We start from the raw sequence: 21,764 nt of genomic DNA, 5'->3' as shown, positions 1-21,764 counted from the left end.
ATGGTCTCCAGCACCGGGAGAGCCCCTGAAGGAGCGGGCAATCCTCAGAGAACCTCTGCTGCCAGACCTGTTGCCTCCGGCAAATTTCCAGCAGGTCCCTCTGGCTTAGAGACTGGGTTCACCCGGTGGTTTTTTAGGGAGACAGGAGAGCCTTTGCACCCAGGAGAGCAAGGGCAATTTCTCTGAAGGAAAGGAGGAGTGAACTCCTGAGCGCAAGAGCATTTACTATGTGTGCCCTTTGGCTCAGCACCTTTCCACAGGGACCCGTTTCAGAGAGTGCCCGGCAGCTGGTCTGGGCTGGCGTCTCTCTGCTTTTCTGCCTTGGGCGCAATTCCCAGGTGAGTCAGCTGGGACTTCAGAGGGGTTTGGTGGAAGCAGAAGCCAGCTTGCTATGTGCTGAGGTCTTGCGAGCGACTGTTGAGCAGAAACAGTCACTTTTCCTGGCATACCTTTTGTCAGTGTGACCTTAAGAGTGCGAAAAAGAGGGGGCCCGGCGGTGGCTGCCGTGGTTAAACAGCAGAAAGAGCATTTTCACAAGAGGACTTCAATTCTGTCACCGACACAGAAAACTTCCATGCGAGCAGCAGGGCTTTTGGGTAAGATTTGAAGGGTCAGGCACTCGCGATGGTGCAGAAATCACTAGAAGAAGATGAATAGGCTTGAGGTGCTGTAAGTGTTCAGACCACCAGCAAGGTTGGTGAAGGAGGAATTGTGTCTTCACATATGCAAAAAGCGCCCAACGAAAGTTTACTGGCAGCAGCCGGTAATGCTGCAGCATTTAATGCAGGCACCACAGTTGTGTTATTGATCAGAGTTTTCTACTTTACAGACCAAAATGGTGGTCCTAATTTTTTTTTTTTTTGCCATCTTAAATGGAAATGGCTGACATCCAGAAAGTAACAGAGTCAGCAAAGCTAGTGATATGAGCATGTCTTACTCATGAGAAGGCTTGTTTGCAAAGGCCAAGTGTGCATGTAGGGGTCTGGCTTTAAGCATCCCCTCTAATATTTAGGCAATGGGAGATAGTTTTCTAATTGAGTTCTTGCTGCATGAAGACAGCAACCTATTCAGCCAGGTAATTTCCCACATATGTACTGTCTGGGTTTTTATGATTGACTTTGTCTTCTCTTAAAGATTTCTGAATGTGTAACTCATCTCTCTATCTATACATGGATTTCTTTGGACAAGAACATTTTTTTTTTTTAAAATATTCTCCAGCATTTGAGAAAGATTTTTTTTTTTCCCACAGAAGAGTTTGACCTAATGCAGATCAAATCTGCATGTTTCACACTGGCGCAGAATTTGCAGTCTTAAAAGCTGGAAAAGAGAGAAGGCATTAGAAGTGTTCATTTTATAGCGATATATTTCAAGATGGTTTTATACCTCATGAAATTACAGTTGGCATCCCGAGAACCACACCATCTTGCCCCTAGGAATCAAAATTAGATTTTTAGAAAGCCTTTCATATACTTTTTGGTAAAGCTGTGGTTGCTCGTCTTGATTTATGGTGGCAGTCACCTCCAATCTCAAAGACATATTTTAATGTTTCGAAGGTGCCTTAACTCATGACTGAAAAGATTTCGGATGGGCACTGCCAATCCTTTTTTTAGAGGATAGATGGTGTGTTAGAAACCCGATATCTAAAAATGCCTGCACTTCTCACTTCTCCCTCAAAACGTGGCGATAATTACATTTAAATTTCAGAAGATGGCGTTGAAGATTTGCAATTAATATCCTAAACTCCGTGCATACCCTCCACACCGGCGGCCTGCCAGCACAGCGCGCGATGACTGGTTTTTTGATCTGATACGTTACAGCAGAAAGGATGTGGATGTGTGATGGAGACGTTAAAACAGAACAACAAGAAAGTGTCGTGGCATGAAACACGTGTTTGAAACCCGAAAGGCGGTAAGCCAGACTTTCATGCAAGCCCGGACCGCGCTCCTTCATCCCTCCCCGGCTCCCACCGCCTTAGGGCAGGGGACTTGGCAGGCGGGCGGGCGAGGGGGGTGACCCACCACCCGGCCCCGGCTCTGGTGCCGGTACTCTGGTGCCGGGGCAGCCTCCCCGGAGCCCGGCGGGGCGGGAGCCGCTCCCGGCCGGGGCTGCTCCCCGGCTCTGGCTGCTGCCGCCCCATCGGGTCTCGCTGCCTGCGGGGCCGGGCGCCGCTGCTGCCGCCCGTTTCACACCTTACGAGCTGCGAAGGATGAGGCAGGCTCGGCGGGGAGGGGAGGAGAGCCCCAAACCCGCCGGCTCACCCTCGCCCCGGGGCAGGGGGGATTCCTCATCCCTCTCCGCGACCCCGGCTCGGTGGCACGGGCAAAGCCGGGTTGGGTCGCAGGGGGTGCGGGCCCGAGGTACCGGCCTCGGGCGCGGCGTGGGTGCGTGGGTGAGTGGGCGAGTGGGCGGATGCCCCCGCCGTCTCCCCGAGCCGCCCGGGGGCCCGGCCGGCGCCGTCTAGCAGGTTTCTGGTGGGTGTAGCTAGCTGGGTCTTTTACAGTAAAAGCCGCCCGGCTATCATAGGTAGGAGTTTCCCTATGCTATTTATGTATATGTGTCTGTCTCTACAGATTTAAAAAAAACAAAACAAAAAAAACAGCGCGGACGCGGAGAGGGAGCCGGGCTGCGCCCCCCCGCCCCGTGGCCCGTGTTTACCAGCACCGGGCATATGTCACTGCATCAGATGTTTTCCAGCTCGCAAAGTCCCCGCTCCCCTCCGCCGGCTCCACCTCCGGGCGGGGGCCCGCCTCCCCCCCGCCCGGGCACGGCGCCCTCCATCATATAAAGAAACTTCCCGGTGCCGCCGGCCCAGTCGCGGTGCGCCCCGTCTCAGCAGCCGCCCCGGCAGCCGGCGGCCCCGGCCCGCTCCCAAGAGCCGCGGCAGAGGTAAGCGGCGGCGGCGGAGCCTCTGGTCCCGGTGTCCGTCCCACCGCCCCGCCGGGCACAGCGGCCCCGCCGCGGGACCCGACGGGCCGGGCAGGGAGACGAGGGTGGGCGGTGCGGGCACCTCGGCTTTCGCCCGTCTGGGCTTCTCCTGGGGCTGTCAGCACCCCAGCGAGCCGTTTGGGCTTTTTTTTTTTTCTTTTTTTCTTTCTCCTAATTTAAAGCATAATACCCGCCCCGTTATGTGCTCCCGAGGTGAAGGCGCGCACCGGTCCCGGCGCTGCCCGTTCCCCTGCCCTGGGGAGGGTCGCAGGAACGGGCGGGGATCCGCTCCATGCAGTGTCTAAGGCGGGTGGGAAGGACATCTGGGGGGTCTGTGCACGGGCTCCGGCGGGCCATGCGCGGAGAGCCGCGGCCCCGGCCGCCCTCCAGGTACATCGTGCCCAGGGGAGAAGGTGGCGACCGGGTTTGGTGTCCGGGGGGGGGATGCTGCCGCCTGACGAGGGGTCTAAGGGGTGCGGAGCTGCCCGTCTGCCCACAGTAGTGTTCACCTCTCTGACAAGGGTCTCTGAAGGTCTCCCGGTGTATAGAGGCAAAGACTGTGGGTGAGGACTCACTTTTTTATTAGATGTAAGGGTGGTGGTTGGGGGAAAACCCACCAAACTGAGCTTTTGGGCATTCAAGCACTTTTTCGGATTGGGGACACAAACCTGACTCCGGGTGCCTATCACTGGTGTCAGTGTCCTCAGGTTAGGGCCTTTCTGGCGGGTGCCTGACACTGCAGAGCCGCACCACTCCCGCTCTCTGCGTGTAGCTTGGGCTCTGCAAGCTCCCACATCCCTGGGGACAGCGCCTTTGTGCTGGGCTCTGTGGGTTGCTGCCTTTCCACGTTTAGGTATTTGTAATGTATAGATTTGAATGTTACTATATATACGTGTTGGGAGCAGTTGGAAGGGTAGATATGTATAGGACATCATGTGTTCAAATGTGTCTTGCTTAAATGAGCTTGTGAAAACTACTTTGGTGTTGTAGTTAGACGCTGTATAAATCATAACTGCATGTGCAGCGCTCCAAATTGTGTGCATGTGTCCAACATTACATACGTGCAGTGTCATATGCAAATACATTTTTATGCAGTTTTTTCTTTCTTGGTTAAAAAGTAAAAAACCTGGTTGAACTCTGAGCAGGACAAGGGGTTTGTGCCTTAAGTTACTTGCAATGAAAATTTCAACAGCCTGTGTTCATGCAAAACAGTGTCGGGACAGGGGGGAAGTCTGTCAAAGTCTGCAGCATGAGCAGTGCCTGGGGAGGGCTGGGGGGGGCTGTGCCCGGTTTCCTGAGGCTCTGTACCATGTTTCCCGGCGCGCACGGGCCCCCCTGCACGCTGTAGCTGCTGTTTGGTACGATACGTGTGGCACTGGGGACTGGGGACCGCTGGCGGGGCTCTTCGCAGGGACTTCAGCCAGCACCTGACCTGTGGGTTTTCCTCTCCCCACATCCTGCCCCTCTCCCCCTCCTCTGCAGCCCCCAGAGAGCCGGTGCTTGGGTGTGTGTGGAGAGGTGGGCTCGGTGAGGCACCCCAAAACTCCCCACCCGACTCCTGACACGAGTGGCATGAACTTGGAGCCGGGTGAGTGCGGGATGAACTCCGTGAGCTGTGGCAATGGGAAACTCCGCCAGTGGCTGATCGACCAGATAGACAGCGGCAAGTACCCGGGGCTGGTGTGGGAGAACGATGAGAAGAGCATCTTCCGCATCCCCTGGAAGCATGCTGGCAAGCAGGACTACAACCGCGAGGAGGATGCTGCCCTCTTCAAGGTAGGGCTCAGCCCCGGGTCAGGGTCGTGGGAAAGAGCCGGGGCAGGAGGGATGCCCAGAGGCTCTGTGGTGGTCCCTCGCCATCCCCTCCTCGCCGCTCGCCGCTGCAGGCTGGCTCTGCTGGGTGCCTGCTGCTGCCGGCTGCCTGCCTGGTGGCCCTGGCTGTGCCCGGTGGCCACTGTGTCTGTGGGATGAGACAGCCCACCCTTTCCCCCTGCTCCGTGTGGAGCTAAATGCTTGTGGGACTGCAGCCCATCTATTTCCACGCTGGATCATTTTCTCCTGTTTCCTTGTGCCTGCCAGAATGTTTGTCCTACCTTACCGTGCTGCTTTTTTTCTTAGCCTAAACCTGTAGGGAGTAAATTCATGCACATATGAGCACACACATGTATGCTGTTTCAAGCATTGTGGACTTGTACCTTGTAGTTAATTCTTTTTCTTTCTCCTTTTTTTTTTTTTTTTTTTTCCCCTCTTCCTTTTTCTTGCTCTTTTGATTATCTGAAATGTTTCCAGGCTTGGGCTCTTTTTAAAGGAAAGTTCAGAGAGGGCATTGATAAACCAGATCCCCCTACCTGGAAGACAAGATTAAGGTGTGCTTTGAACAAGAGCAATGACTTTGAAGAACTGGTAGAGAGAAGCCAGCTGGACATCTCAGATCCCTATAAAGTGTACAGAATAGTGCCAGAAGGAGCTAAAAAAGGTAAAGCATCTCAAATTCCCTGTGTAACGGAGTGTGAATATGTCTCATTGTAAGCATATGAGGACTGAAGCGTGCTTTTCTGGAATGGCCCTGCAGTCTTTTTAAAGTCTTTTAAGGAGCCAAAATGCAGGGCTCAAGTGCCGCCTGTGCTGATGACTGAAGAGGCCGCGGTTGCTGGCGTTTGAGTCGCAGCGTGGAAAGGGAGCCCTTGGAAGGTGCAGACAGGCGCCCTGCGCGTCGCTGGAGGAATTGCTCTTTTAGCTGGAGCCTCCCTGCCAGTTCTGTGTAGCGAGAGCCAAGCAAGTGGCTCAAGGGACAGGCAAAAAAAAAAAAAAAAAAGGCATTCTGGAACTAGCTTTTGAATACAGGGAAGAGCAGAAGTGCTTTGAGCCGGCCAGTAGGTAACTTGCTGCCGGGGGAAGAGCTGGGACCGAGGGATGCCCAGCCCGCGGCTGGGGCAGTGCCTGCTCCCCAAGAAGCCCCAGGTGCCAGGCAGGGCTTGCAGGAGGCAAAGGCTCAGCAGGGCCCGGGGAGGGCATCGTGGCACACTGGGTGCGGCTGGGCAGCTCTTTCCTGTGGGGTGCCAGGGAGCCCGGCCGGACAGACTGCCTCCAGGAGCTGCCTGCAAGGGAGGGCTGGGGATCCTGTCCCAAACGGGCGCTGGAGGGCATTTCAGTCCTCTGCTTGTTCAGAGGCAGGTTGTGTGGATTTGTCTTTGATGTGCCAATTTCAGATTTCCTTAAGATGTGGTTGACATCATTTATTTTCATCCCTCTGGTGAACTTAGGTGCAAAACAGATCAGCATGGAGGATCAACCGTTAATGATGAACCATCCCTTTCCAATAGCGTCTCCTTACACTTCACTACCATCTCAGGTATGACATTAGTTACGCATTTCGCTTGGTGCTCGTACATTGAGCAGCATTGTTTCTGTGCTACGTGCTACATCTGTCTTTGCTGGCATGACTCTCTAGTTCTCTCTGGGAAGAAACTTCATTATGAAAACTGAGAAATCGAGAAGCAACTTTTCTAATGTCATTTGAGGCCACAGGGCAGTTGATTTCCCTTGATGTTGTTTATCCCTGAGTAATAGCTCTTTTCTGTTGGGCGATAGATATTCGTGCGCTGCCATTCTGTTGCTGCCAGAATGTAAGCACCCAATGAAGCCTCGCTCTTCCAAGCAGACATTTACCAGCAATGCTTTGACTGCCTTTTGTTATTCCACCCTGCTTATTATTTACACCAGTCGTGAGAAGTTCATTTGAAAGCCTCATTGGTGGTGGTGGCGAAGTGCCATCCGTGTAGCCTGGGCAATGCTTAGACCTCCACGGGCTTTGGCAGAGAAAACCAAGGAGCTGAGATGTGAAAGCTGATGCAATGCATAGCATTAGTTTTGACAGCTGCCGAGTAAAAGAGCATCTCGTTAAATTGAATAGGTACCGAACTACATGGTGCCCCACGAGCGGAACTGGAGGGAGTTCGCCCCGGAGCAGCCGCATCCCGACATCCCCTACCAGTGCGCCAGTGTCCCCTTCGCAGCTCGCAGCCATCACTGGCAAGGGCCTGGCTGTGAAAATGGTAAGATGCTCCCATTTCGGGTTGCTTGCTGAGGCTGGTCACCTAGAAGGACCATAGATTTTGGGTTGCTTATTCGTAGCTTTCATTGGAATTAACAGAACTGGCCAGAGAGGAATGCTGGGCTCCCTTCAGAGAGTGCCGCGGGGCCCGTGGCAAGAGCCTTTGTTCTGGCTCTTGCTTTCACTGCCACCGTATGTGTGGTGTGTGGACTGTGCAGTCATCTGAACTGATAGGAGTCAGCTCCCAAAAAGTCCTCAGCTGTCTCAAAAGCCCTGAGCAATAAGAAGGAAACCAACCCTCCCAAAAACCCCAAATGGGAACATGTGTTCTTTAGCTTTGCTTTCTGATTCTGGACCTTTTGAGGCACACGTCAGTGAGGTTTTCCCTCCAGCCTTGTGGATTAGAATGGCATTATTCAGAGGAAAGCTGAAATTACTACTTTATTTTAGTGCTGTGGCAATGGGACAACTTGTCATGGACTGAGTCTCTCTTGGGGCTGGTACAGCAGAAACAGAATAAAGGGATGTTCCCTTCCCCGAAGATCTCACAGTACCAAGAGCCTAACATAATCATGGCTTTCCAAGCTCTGCATCCTTAGGAAAAAGCCTGAATTGTGAAAACTGGCGACACTGAAGCCTGCAGGGGATAAAACACAAGAGAAAGGGAACTGTGTGCCGTAGACCCTTGCAGGATAACTCACCTGAGGACGCGGGCTTTTGCTTCATCAGGAGAAGCAGCTGGTTCAGAAGGGCAGGAAAAGATGGGGAGCGAGGAGGGACTTCTTAGAGCAGATGCTACATTTTCAGAGGACAGCTCTCCAGAGGTTTTGGTGCAGAGAAAGCTTTGGGTCTGCTAAAAAGTAAATGCTCAGTGCACTGCAACTTTTTCTGGCAGTATATTGGAATTATTAGGTAGAATTGTTTGCTTGTAGTTGAGCTATTCGCTAATAAAAAAATTGAGGTAGCAAGCTGAGTGAACTGTGCTCTGAAACACATCCTCTGCAGCAGTTCAACACACGTCCGGACGCTTTGCTGAATTTGGAGGCAGTTGTTAGTGGGGTTTCTCATTGGGCTCTAAAATGTGTCAAGAGATGTGGGTGTTTTGTATCCGCATCGCTCCGGCTCCCGAGCGTGGTGGGTTCTGCCTTTGGGACAGGTAGCATGCGCTTGTCTGCAAGTGACTTGCATCATCCTCCAAAGACTTTTATTGACATTAAGAAACAGGGGAGAACGTCAATTGCCCGTATTATAATCTACTTACAGCAGAGGCATCTGTTGGAACAGTCTAATAGTAGTCCTGGTAATAAAAACCTAATAATCTCCTGCTGCACAATTTTCTTTACCTACTTTTTAAGCAGTGATAATGCCAGCTTTATTGTTCTTTAGTGAAATTCCTTATACAAAATGGGTTGTTTTATGCAGGCAACTTTTAAGAGTACTATAGTCCAATAGTGCTAACTATTAGTTAACTAATAATTAACTAATATTTTAAAATGTAAGGAAAAAGGACTAGGGGGAATACTGCAATGCTAAGGGAGTATTTCATGCAGACCCAAATAAAAGTACTGTCCAAATAACGTCTGGAGAGATTGGTAGAGTTGGCATACCTGGACACATTGGGAAGTAAGACCTTTTTAACAAGAAGGGGGGAAGAGAGGGAGTTCCTGGTGGGGCCCAGAAAACTCACTTTTGCGTCACTGTGATCTCTGCCCGAGCTTTTCTTTTGGGGTTTAGGCAGCTGTCACTGACTTTTGTTTATGAAAACAGGTTGTCAGGTGACAGGAACCTTTTATGCTTGTGCCCCTCCTGAGTCCCAGACTCCTGGCATCCCGATTGAGCCAAGCATAAGGTCTGGTGAAGCCCTCGCCCTGTCAGGTAAGGTCTGTAACCCCCCGGGCTTTCTGGGGAGCTTGACAAGAGACTCCCACTTCTGACTTGCTCTGGCACCATCTCTCCTTTCTGATGAAAAGAAAAAAGAAGGAAAAAAAAAAAAAAGCCTCTTTAATGAATGAATTCAGTGCATGGGCTTAAGCCTCTGTTTGCTAGGATAGTTAAGCGCTTGTAGCCCCAGCTCCAAGGGATTGAGAGACTGTGGTTAAAGATAATGGAAGTGCTTTGCTGGCTCCCTGCACTGGGAGCTTCAGTGAGCCACCAAATCAGGCCTTCCCAGGGGAGTTTGGAAATTTTGGGGTTGTCGGTGACTTCTAGCTCAGTTTTTCATTTGGGAGGAGCCCTCCCAAAAGCTGGTGTTATCTGGGTACCTTGCTGTGCTCCTGCTGGTGCCATCTGGCTTTGCTCTGCTTCATTATTCCTGGTGAAAAAAAGGCATTCGGGAAAGAAAAGGAAAGATTTTTCAGCCAGGTTTGCAGATGTCTGGATGCTGGGTGCCATTCTAAATAACTCTGGGAAAAGGTGTGGGAATGTGCTTTTCTCAGAACTAATGGATAAACCTGTAAGGTGCCGCTTGGCAGATTTGTTGAGCGGGATTCTCCTGAACCCAGGGCCTGTATGTATGTGTGTGCCTGTGTTTGTGTATATGTGTCTATATATATAAACGTATGTTACACACACACACATACTTCTTTATACCTGTGTAGATATATAGATGTACAGATACCAAGCCGCTGTGTGAGTTCTTAGGGGTCAGCCAAGTTGACCAAATGGCCATTTGAAATTAAGGCTGGGGATCTCAGGGACAGCCCTGTTGGAGCTCAGGCAGCTGAGCGCAAGTTTGCCGGTCCCCTGTGCAGAAGCCTCTTTTATGCAAAATCTGGGGAGAAACCTGCTACTTCCTGATTGAATCTGAGGAAGTGTATTGAGCCGGTGGGTTTAATTTTGATGTGGACTTGGAAAATGTGACGAACAACAACTTCTCGTGTGCAGACTTTTCCTTTTAAACGGAAATGTGAAGTTTGCGGGACATTAGTTCCTACCAAATTACCGCATCTGTAGCTCTTTACCATAAAATGAGAGACCATTAATGCTACTGTGCCTCAGAAGTTTTAGTTTTTATATTCTTTAGATGATTTTTGCTAATGCGAGCCTGTCTTCTGGGTGGTGGGGCCACCAGGCTCAGAAGTCTCATGCGAGCTTGTCTCTTGGCCTTAGTACAGATCTGAAACATAAAACATTCACACTAATATATCACATCACAGTGATTCTTGTTTTTTTTTTTTCTCCCTGTAGATTGTCGGCTCCACATCTGCCTATACTACCGTGAAATACTGGTAAAGGAGGTGACAACTTCTAGTCCTGAAGGTTGCAGGATATCCCATGGCCAAAGTTATGAGGTCAGCAGCCTGGAGCAAGTTATCTTCCCTTATCCAGAGGATAACAGCCAAAGGAAGAACATAGAAAAACTACTGAACCACCTGGAACGAGGAGTAATACTGTGGATGGCGCCTGATGGCCTCTACGCTAAGAGACTTTGCCAAAGCAGGATCTACTGGGATGGGCCTCTGGCGCTCTGCAGTGACCGACCCAACAAGCTGGAGCGTGACCAAACATGCAAGCTCTTTGATACTCAGCAGTTTTTAGCAGGTAATTCCCACTATGGCTTTGATATTGTTTCCAGAGATGTCACCTGGTCGCTCTCCGCATCAGCTTTACAGGAGTGCTCTTTCCACGTTACCTTACGAGTTACAGTAAGCATTACCCCTCACTTCTTCTTCTGGGCAAGCACAGTCAAGGAGTAGTTGACTCCTGAGTAATCCTGTCAAATGCTGCTCTCCATGCACGCTCAGTGACCCTGCACAAACCAGCAGGAGTGAACCGATGCTTGGCTGGTGGCACCCCAAACCTCACACCTCTTTAAGACGCGTCGGGAGGAACGTAGCAAAATAGTTTTTCCATGTATTGGGTGATAGAGGAAAGTGGATCCCGATCTTGGATCTGCTAGTGTAAGTCCTGGGTAGGTCTGTGGTCTGCACGCGTGCTGCTCTCAACCTGACCCAGAGGCGAGCCTGAGATCTTGCTCAGAGTATACAAGTCACAGCACGGATTTCAGTGGAAAGCTTTCTTTTCAGCCTGTGCCAGTGTTTAAAAGATACCTGGGGGGCGAAAAGGGTTTCACAGGCTCTGGAGTTTCCGAGTTGCTCTAAGCAGGGAGGTGTGTTACCTCTCCGGAGCAATGGGGGAAGGTCTCGTTTTGCTCAGGGCAGTTGGGAGCGTCAGTACAGAGAGGGAAGGGACACGCTTCAGGACGGTGCCCTCTCCTTCCAGCCCATGGAGGGGAGGGGCAGAGCCTCAGCCCTGCTTCCCAGCACTGCTCAGCAGTTAGGGGCAGGAAAGCTGTCCACCCAGAGAAACTGGTGGGAGCCAGTCATTGTTGCAGAGGACAACTTGGGCAGCAGGAATATGTTGCCCCTTTTTTGAGATGTGTGGCATCGCTACAGGTGAACTGAGTGCCAGTGGTTTGGCGTGTTTTCCCGTTAGAACAGGGCATCAGCACAGGCGTGAGTCTCTTAGGAGAATAATGCCTTGCAAAATTTAAAAAAACCCACCAAACCCAAACCCACAGCTTTAGCCTACTTTATATTCCAAGGCTGAGGCACCATCCTAGCAAAACGGTCAAGCAAGAAATGCATTTAAAGAGAGAAATCTCATATGGATGTGAAAATTGACAGTTAGAAAGGGGAATTTGAGGTCAGGGTATTGGCTTGGGCCTCAATCATATGCTAATTTAAAGATATATAATTCTGCCTCTGATGATGGTTTTGGAAATCCCTTTCCCTTTTCTCAGGTGGTTTTTTAGATGCACCCTGGGTTCTTCCAAACGGTTGACAGGACATCTCTTTTTAGATGCCTAACCCCAAAGATAAGCTCAAGCAATAGTTATTTCCCACCCCCCCTTCTAAATTACTTATGCACCAGTGCCTGTGCAAACCCAAGCACGTGGTTGAAGTCATAGTCTGCGGTGTGTGCAAAGTGGGTTTTTGCATGTGTCGGTGCTCAGGTTTGTAAGTGACTTGCCATGGGCGTATCACATCTGCACGTTAATTGAATGTACTGAGGTCCCAGACTGCAGGCAAGCTTGGGGATTCCCCACTTAGGAAACCTGGGCTTCCTTGGGAAGCGATGCAGGAGACCTCTGCCAGGAGGGGAAATACTGAACAGCAGAAAAAGGGGCAGATCTACTGTGGACCACAGCTGTTAGGACCCCGCTGAGGAGCTGGACCCTGCAATGCAAACTTTGCCGGAGCATCGAGGCCCATGTTAAGCAGCCTGTAGTGCTGAGAAGGCTAAAACGGCAATAAATCAGAAACCAGGTGGATGGTCTCCGGGGAGTTCTGTGTAATAAATGCAGCAAATTGGGCTGGGTGGAGAGGAGGAGGATAGAGAAAGAGAATTTGGGAGCAGGAGGGCGGCAGTCAGAGGAGGGTTGGCTTGGCAGAAGCGGGGTGGCTGGAGCTGGAGTAGCAGGAGATGGGGAAGGTTTGGGGAGGTGTGTGGGGAGCCCTGCGGCGCAGGAGAAGGTCCTTGGCCCTGGAAAGGGAGATGGAGCGAGCGGAGGGTTTTGGAGAAGCGCAAGGCTGACCTCAAGCTCTGATTATCCTGCTGGTGGGAAAGAAAGGACTTTCTTCTCCAGGTCCATGCCATGGGCTGCTGTGTGTCAGTCCCATGGGTATTCAGGATTTGGAGAATTGCTGAGGCCAAGTAAAACTGCAGGAAAGAGGGAGGTGGCAGAAGTTCCCCACTATCAGTATGGCATTGGACTGGCCTTGCATCAATCGTCTTTCCCGGTCCTGTGGAAGCACAGAGGGAAGCAGGATCCTATGGAATATCTCTCTCCTGGAATATCTCCAAAAAGTTCACAGCACTTTTAGGGGTTTGGGGGGAACTCTGGGGAGAACTATGCTTTAGTCTGTGTTTTAAGCGAGATGCCCATTGTTTTGCTCTTATAACTGACGCTCCCAGTAAGACCAGTAGTGCCAAGCCAGGGTAGGGACACTATTGTGGTGGTAGCTGCTGAATTCACGCCTTGGTCTGAAAAGCTTGCAGTTAGAGTAGAAATGGCAGGGGTATGTTTCTGGAAAAGGTGCATTTGTCATGTCGAGTTTGAAGACTCTCCTTTCCCTGTACAGCAGGCGTTGATTTTAATATTAATTTTAACTTTTTCAAGTAAGCATGAAAAGGATTATAAATTAAAATGAAATGTTCACCCATCAGCTATGCAGAAATACTGCACCTAATGCAGACTTTAGCGAGGGTATTGTGTTAGATGGAATTTTCTCTTTTCTGGAAGGAAATGCAGTGTCTAGAACACAACATAGTGATTTTGGTCTGAGTGGAAGTCTCTTATAAAGGCCTCCCTGGCTACCTTTCATAGGGGACACTTTGGCTATTGGAATAATTGTGTAATTTGACTTTTTCCCTTTGTGCAAGGGTGTGGGTTAGTGAAGGGGGTGCAGGAGCGCAGAAGACACAGGCTTTTTAGCTGGCTTGGTGCATGGCTTAAACAAGGTCCTTCACCTTCCCGTACCTCCCCGTCTCCCACTAGGCACAGTGATGACAGTGGCTCTGTGACGGTGTCTAGCTGAGGCTGAATTTCGTGCCTGGCAGTACTTGGACTCTCAGGCTCTACAGAGCCATTGGTTTCAGTGCTGCTGTTGAGCGTCCGCTTGAGTGGGTCCTGGCTACCGCCGGCCTCTGCTCCAGGAGGTTCTGCTGTTGAGGCCCAATGGAAATACTAATTGGAAGACATCCTGGTTTGTGCATATGAAATGACTTGTGAGGCAAGGCAAATAGAAACACTGCAGTGTTATAACTAGCTCCCCCTGGTCTGTGGGAAAGCCTCCAAACTCAGTGTCTTCTCCTTACCTCTTTTCTTTTTGCTGACCTCTCTCATCCTCTCCTGGAGTTATTTCATCTTCTCCCCCTCTGTGCTCCAGGGTCCTCCATTTGGAGCTCAGCATCCACAAAGTCTTTCTTACCAGCCTGTACTGGTTTGGGCTGGGACAGAGTTAATTATCTTCATAGCAGCCCATGTGGTGCTATGGTTTGGATTTGTGGTCAAAACAGTGCTGGTAACACAGGGATGTTTTAGTTAGTGCTGAACAGTGCTTGCACAGCGTCAAGGCTTTCTCCATTTCTCACTCTGCCCTCACAGCAAGTAGGCTGGGGTGGACAAGAGGTTGGGAGGGGACACAGCCGGGACAGCTGACCCAAGTTGCCCAAAACGGATACTCCATACCATATGACCTCGTGGCCAGCAGTAAAACTGGGGGGGTGAGCGTTTGCCAGAGGTTGCTGTTGCTTGGGGACTGGCTGAGCATCGGTCGGCTGGTGGTGAGTGATTGCTTTTGCAACCTTTGTTTTTCTTTGTTTTGTTTCATCTTTTTTTTTTTCCTTTCTTTTTACCTATTAAACTGTCTTTATCTCAGTCCGTAAGTTTTCTCACTTTTGCCCTTCCGATTTTGTCCCCCATCCCGGCGGCGGGAGTGAGCGAGCGGCTGCGTGGTGCCTGCCTGCCTGCTGGGGTTAACCCAGAACACGGTCCTTTCTCTCTTCCCAGAGCTGCAAGCCTTTGCTCACCATGGACGCCCGCTGCCGAGATACCAGGTCGCTCTGTGCTTTGGGGAAGAATTTCCAGATCCGCAGAGGCAGAGGAAACTAATTACAGCCCATGTAAGTAGGACTTCTGCCTTACCTAAAAGAAACACATTCCTTGGAGGATATGAATCTGCCAGTCAGATTTTTCTACTTTGTGTAGGTTGTGAGGGAGGTAATAAACTGCTGAAAGTGCAGCACCACCCAGACTGGGGTTGTATCCCCAGATCTGCCAAGGACTGGCTGGTAGCTGTCTGTAGGACAGAGCACCTGCTTTCCCTATCTGTAGAGCATCAGTGGTCTCTTTTGCAAATCCCTTAAAAACCTAAAGCTGAAAGGTACCCTGGAAGAGCTGGGCTGTGGTGTTATTGCCAGCCTGGTTCCGCAGCTCCTTGGGCTGCCTGGACACGGTGCAAGACACGGTGCTTTCACAACCGCTGCACCCGAAGGTGCTCCAGAACCCCAGCCTGCGACCTGGGGACCTTGGCCATTAATGGGATGCAGGGGCTGCCTGTGCAGCTCCGGGGCTAAGGGAGCTGGCAAGCTCATGGTCTGACTGACCACAGTTTGCACACACTCAAAGCTAGTGTTTCAGGATGCTGCCTGAGAGAGGGTGATGACGGAGACTGAGACCAGGTACTTTCTAAATTGGCTGTATTGGCCCATAAAACCACAAGAGAGGTGATAACGCACACGTTAGCAGCAGGGCCAAGCTTATTGCGTCCTTGGGAAGAAAACTGGTGTCTCTTAAATTTTCGAAAGCCCCTTCAGTAGTAGCACGGGGCCCAAGTCGGATTTTTGTCATAAGCCGTGGCCTCCCCTTAGCTGTGTAGCTTTCGTACTGCCGCACTGCTGCTTACCGCGTCTCTGGGGTGGAAGGTGGGAAGCTCACAAATCCATCCCAAGTTATCCATCCCTCCTTCCTAGAATCCCTTCTCCCGCCCCCTTCTCCATCTCCTGCCCTGGCAGCTTTTCTGTGAGCCTGTACCTCCTGCTCTTTCCAGAGCTTTGCTTCCCCCTTACCCGTTGCTCCTCAACTTCTCGGGCTGTCCCAGCTTGTGGGCTGATGGGGCTCCACCATCCCACCAAACAGCTATGCCCTGGCAGCTGTCTGGCTCATCTGCCCCGCTGCCTTCCCGTATCCCCCATGGTGGGATGGGAGGTGCTCAGCTGCCTCCGAATGCCAATGAGAGGTAGGGAAGGGGCATTGATGGGGCTGCTCCAAGGCAGCGATCCCTTCTGGCTCTCTCCCTTCCCAGAGGTGGGACCCACAGACAGTGTATTTTTCCTCCAAAATGGTGCCTGTGTCTTAACATGGGGGGGCTGGCTGACCAGCAGGAGAGGGTTGTGGAGAAGAGTTGTCCAACCTGTCCATGCCCCGTAAGGAGACCTTCAGGTTTTTGTTGCAACTTAAATATTTGCAGCCAGAGCCCAAAGCCCTGAGGGGGAACGTTGGTTTCTGAAGAGACAGAACTGAAGGCAACATTAAATCATACAAACACCTCTTGGTGGTTGAACAGATTCCTCATAAGAGCTTGAATGAACAGAAACAAGAGTAACCTTGGTGTTAGATTGAAATCTAATTTCAATATGTTTGGTGACAGTCTACCTGAGGGCTCCAGCATTTCAAGTTAAGTCCTCAAAGTACTTTACAACACAGATGAGACTTTCAGCACTTTGCGTATGCATTTGAACACGTCAAGTGGCCATGGACATGTCTGGCCTGTAGGCATCACTCACACCCTGGGGCTGGCTATAGGGCTGCAACTGCTAGTACACCATTTGTGTCACTGGTACGTGCCCTTCTAAACGAAGGTTGTGCAGGTAAGGGGTGTGTGCAGTTAGCAAGGCACTTGGCAGCAGAACAGGCAAGCCCTAGCTTAAAACGGAGTTTAGTAAGATCACGGAAATTGTTTTCCCATTCTGGTAAGCAGAACTGTTTTGTCCTGCCTCGTTTTTAACTTAAAGCCACTGTAAATAACTAAGATGAGGAGCATGAAATTTTGTCACGTGTCTGATTAACATTTTGTCTGTTCTTAAGGTTGAACCAATGTTTGCCAGGCAGCTGTATTACTTTGCTCAACAAAACAGTGGACATCTTCTGAGAGGCTATGATTTACCAGAACTTGTGACTAGTCCAGAGGATTATCACAGATCTATTCGCCATTCTTCTATTCAAGAATAAGATCCTCAGAAAGAGTGTTTTTAAAGGCACTGTAAAGATTATGCAGAGTGGAGGAGCAGATCTGGGTCGCAATTTGGAGATCCACATCACAGCTGGATGTGTTTCAGGGGTTCAGTGATAGGAAAGTGAACTTAGACAACCATATTGTATGATACAAATGACGGGTCTTCAACATTTGGATGCTACATCTCACATAGGTTCCACTGTTGCTGAGAATAACTCAAAACTGACGAAATGATTGCTATGTTTACGTTTGCTTAATGTTCTCCTTGGGTTTTAAGGACTGATTCTTACCGAATTCTTAAATCCAGAGTTTACACTGTTACATTTGCAGGTCTATTTATTTTGGATTACTGATCTCAGGGAAGGTACATAAATTTATGGTGTTCCCAATTTGAAACGGTAGCTACTGTAGGTGGGTAGCAAACGTACACGGTTTATTGAGAATAGCTAATACATGTAAGTGGTTATAAATTTAGATTCATAAGTGTGATGCCCATATTCTTGTATAGAATATTTCAGTGTATTTTTTAAAAACAATGCAATTCTTTAGAGACATATTTTTTTAATGCTTGACTGACATTTGTCCTGACAATGAATTTTGTTGCTGCCACTGTTATTATTGGATTAGCCCCCATAATAGCAGTTTCTAAGGTGATGCATTTATGGTACTGTGTTAAGAAAAGTGATCATTCAGCTTATATTATCTGTGGATTTAGTGGATTAACCACTAAAATTCTGGAGTCCCAAAGAGCAGGTTTAAAAATATATTATGTATTTCTTATAATTGAAAGCTACTATGCATTTTATATATATATATGTATGCATTAGAATTGAATTGGCAGACCTTGAAAATAGCACAGGCATGGACCTGCTAGCCCTTTTTTGATGTCGCACATGTGAGCCAGGTTAAAATAACCACCACTTCTGACTTGTACAGAGCCAGCTCTGCTCTTCATGTGCACTTGCAGCTTCCTTCCAGTGGTACTGAAATGAATGTGAAGGGAGAGTTGAAGGAGAGCAGCATTTGGCCTCCCATATTAAGACAGTCAAGGAAATATTTGTTTTAACATTTGTTTTAAAATCTTTTTGCAGAATTATAATTTGATGCAATTTCAGCTGTTAATGGTAGGGTGCCATTATAAAGATGAAGAGAAGAGGTCTGTTGGGTATGCATGTCAGTGAGATTTCCTTGCTGGCGAGCAGACTGTGTGATCTTGCTAGCTTTAACTCCAGAACATGATCTCCCTATGCTTAACAGACATATTTCACTTGAATTTCTAAATGAGGAAGAAAGACCGGTACTTGGTCTGGCAGCAGACTTGTGTTCTAGGGACTCTGAATTTATACATCTTAGAGATGCATACTCTTTTGGGATATATTATCCTCCTCCTCCACGGTGCCAAGCAGAATTAACAGATCATTTTTACTTTTCTGTTCTTTGTTACTTGAAGTCTTTTCCTGGCTTAAAGATTTTCATAGGAGAGACCTCTTTCTTAGACATTAAAAGCACTGCTCTAGGTGACTTTCAGAGCTCCTGCATATGCTTTTGGCCTGTGCATACATTTTACTGAAAGGGACTTCTATGTTCAAACTGAACTGGTACAATACAAATGTTTGATGTGTTTTTCACTTTTTTTCTAGCGGTTGTTGCTTCACATGCTCATTGCTTCAGCCCACATCTTAGAATAAAGGCCTTATTCCCTACCGACTCGATTCGTATGTGTTGTTTTCAGTAGCGGGGAAAATCTAACGTGCGCGGTTCCGCGCTGTGAACCTGGGCAGCGCTGCTGGCTAAGTCTATGGGGAACTGTGTTCTAAGCCAAAAGTGCAGGGAAAAGGTCAAAAGGTAAGGATTTTTTTTAACGGTAGTGTCTGCGATATTAGTTAGTTTAAAAAGGGAAAATAGGGAGGCTGCCCTTTGGCTGTTGGTTTCCCAGACCATGGACGACACAGCAGAGCCCTGCAGCTGGGGATCTGGTGCTGCCACGCACCTGAGGGCTCTGCCCCTGCCCCTCCGTGGCCCCTGGGGCTGGGGACCAGGCTGGTGCCCCCCCGCCCAGCCCAGCTCTCGGGGACTCTGACCCGCCACTTCCCGGCTGGTGGCTGGAGCTGGAGGAGGCGGTTACTGGTTGCTGTACTTTCCAGAGTGCTTTCAAGTGAGAAAAACTGGGAAAGGGTGAAAAAGAGGATGTCAAGTGAACTAAAATAGTGAAGTTAAGAACAGGAGTGAATTTCACCAGGCAGCCCCTGTTTACTGGAAATCAGGGTCCCAAGAAGGGTCCTTGGGTGCAGTAGCTTACGGACAGAGCGAGGTGTGAAAAGTAATTACAAGATTTGTGTCTGAAGATGGTGTGTGCATTTTCTCTTCATGTGGAGGCTCCTCTTGACTACTGAGGTGCATTATCATCTTTGGCTTTGGAATGAGCTTTTAATTATTTTCCTTGAAAGGGCATGGTTTAAAGTCTGCGGCTATGAAGAGGGAGAGAGAAGAGCACCGTCTACGTTCTGGCCAAACACAACTTGCTTAGTTTGAATGCAGAGGGATGCAGGTGAAAGACTTATTTCAACCAAGCAAAGAGGTTGAGATATTTCTCTTGGAAGGATGGGGCAGGGGGAAGTGTGGAAGGAAAACCAAGCTGCTGATTTGTACCATGAATTATTTTGCACTTGAGGACTTTACAGCTGCGTTTGACTTTTGTGATCATCTCTTACTGTTCAAAATAACTAATGGATATGTAAAGTGGGGAAAAAAAAAGGCAAACAAGAAAAAACCCTGAAAACATTTTCTCCTTTTAGTATCTTTTTTACAGTTACTCTGTGAAAGAATTTGAAGTGCTTCCTACTTCTGTTAAGTTCTGTTTATAGTTTCTGAGGTCTACTTCCTTCCTGTTATGATTTCGGTGGCGTTATAAATGACATGTTTTACTCCCGTCAACACTGAAGGATTAGCTGGTGTTTTTTCAAACTCTTTCAGCATGCAATTTGTGTCAGTATTGGTTTCTCTGATTTTAATATGGCCACACTTACTTACAATTGTTTCTTGAAAGGGTTTTGTGCCAGAGCTCTGCTACATTCAAAATTTGATTCTGCTGAGTGGTTTTGCCTACTGCTGTAAACTGTATTAGCCTTAAAGGGATGGTAGGTTAACCAGAAATGAGGAGATGATACATTTTAAGCTGAAATACAGTGTAAGAGGGTTTGTGGAAAAAACACAGGATTCACGTGAAAACCCCCGTGGCCTTTTAGACGGGCATATGCATGCTGTTTACATCAGCGTTTGTCAGCAGCGTGGAGGTGGGGAAACACCACCATCGGCAGAGAGCTTTCAGGAAAAAGTAAAGCATTTTCTCTTGCACGCTCTCAGATCATTGTCTGTGTATACTTGTAGAGAGGCAAAGGGGGGCAGAGAGAGAAAGAGTACTTACCAAAAAAAAAAAAAAAAAAAGAGCTGAGCAGTTTGAAACAATCATAATATCTCCATTCCCAGGCAGAACTATATGTCAAGTTTAGCTGAACTCAGACAGCAAGATTTTAAATATTGCCAGGGTGTTTTTTATCTGAACTCTGATCTGGCTAGTAGGAGGCTGTTGTTTATTTGCAAACATGTGCTTGTGAGTTTGGTCAGGTCCGAAGCGAAGTCAACAGATCCCTGTGACTCAGAGCGGTCAGGAGGTAGCTGGCGTGCCGCTCATTCAAGCGCTTAGCTTTCAGGAGTGTAGCCGGCTGAGCGCATCCCCTTTGCATCCCAGCGGGGAGGTCACATCCACCGCCTCCCACAACCAGCTCCGCTGCTGGGCTACGGGTACCAACTGCCCGAATGCCTGCCAAGCGCTCAGTGCCTTGACTGTGCTGAGAAGACAGTCAAGGGGGAGCTAACTTGCGTGTCTCAAAATAACACTCCTTGAACTATAGACATTGGATAACTGATGAGCACGCTGATGGGATGGGTTGCCATTGCCCTTTTGGCAACTTGGGCTCAAGTTGAAACTAAAAAACAAGCCAGATGCCTTGGTTCCAGGCTGGGATTTGTTTTTCCACTTGGCACTGGCGGAGTCTGACTTGAAAGCTGTTATCTGAGTGGCTCTACACAGGGTGGTGTTTTGCAAAAAATGCAATAGTCAAGAAAGGATAGAGCCCAGTCCATCTTTTCAGCTCTTAGAGAAGAGTAGCTTCATGCCCTGGGGAACAATGGAGATGAAACACGGGACTTAGTTTTGCAAATGTATTTTTTTTTGTTTCCTCGCGTGTCTCTGCAGGCCGGCTGGCAGCCCCCTGCCATGCCGGCTACAGGGCTGCCGACTGAGGCCAGACACGGCTGTGTGCGCCGGGCGCTTTTCTGAAATCAGTTTCCCAGCTTCAGATATTGTTTCCTGCTCCCTTCAAAAGACAGGTCATGAATGATGCACAAACTCTGCCTCTCAAGCTAAGAGAGCAGACAGATTTAGTTGACTTTTCACAAACCGCAGGTAATGCGTGTCCTCTGTATTCCTGGGAAGTGGTTTCGTCTTTGACCCTTGGGCTTGCTTTGTTTTGGTTTCAAGACCAGCTTCTGCATTCATGCTCTAGAAATGTCTGAAATCCAAAAACTTGTGGATTCCAATTGGCCTAGCTGCTCACCCCAGCTTTTAATCCCTTCCCTGGCCAGGCAGAAGTGATGTCCATGTAGTATCAATGAAACCACCTACCAGAGCAAGTTCTGTGAATGTCCACGTGAACCTGGTGAGGTGAGAGCTTGCATCTTAGTGGCTGAAATATGCTTGCCAAGCTCTCTCGGCTATACCAGTGCTAGTGCAATGCATGCATCATCACTGTGTGCATGAAACACATTTCATCACATCCTCACCAAGTTGTCCACCTTGCTCCTTCTCACTTCCTTCAGGAAGAGCAGGTGTTTAAATCTGGGTCAGGCAGCTAGAGGAATGCCCTCATTTCTTCAGGTCTGCAAGATGCAGAATCTCTCTCTGACCTGGGGATGGCCAGGGCAGCACAGGCAGAGGTCAGACACTTTCAGGTTCAAGCACTTCTGCTGTTTGTCTCCAAAATGCATTA

The 21,764-nt window shown here is 49.2% G+C and overlaps 1 protein-coding gene across 1 annotated transcript; it reads left to right on the top strand.

The window, feature by feature from the left end:
• Nucleotides 1–1,847: 1,847 nt before the first annotated feature.
• IRF4 (interferon regulatory factor 4) lies at nt 1,848–16,712 on the top strand (the record flags this gene model as incomplete). Its single annotated transcript, XM_082015565.1, is given in 11 exon segments — nt 1,848–2,753; nt 2,756–2,886; nt 4,415–4,450; nt 4,453–4,701; nt 5,215–5,401; nt 6,189–6,277; nt 6,839–6,980; nt 8,747–8,854; nt 10,166–10,519; nt 14,493–14,605; nt 16,569–16,712. Coding segments are annotated over 11 exon segments (1,638 nt in total). The 5' UTR covers nt 1,848–2,668.
• Nucleotides 16,713–21,764: the final 5,052 nt, after the last annotated feature.

This window comes from Phaethon aethereus (genome assembly GCF_964289735.1).
Source record: "Phaethon aethereus genome assembly, chromosome: 2".
Lineage (NCBI taxonomy): Eukaryota > Metazoa > Chordata > Aves > Phaethontiformes > Phaethontidae > Phaethon > Phaethon aethereus.
This window is presented reverse-complemented; position numbering and strand designations above follow the sequence as displayed.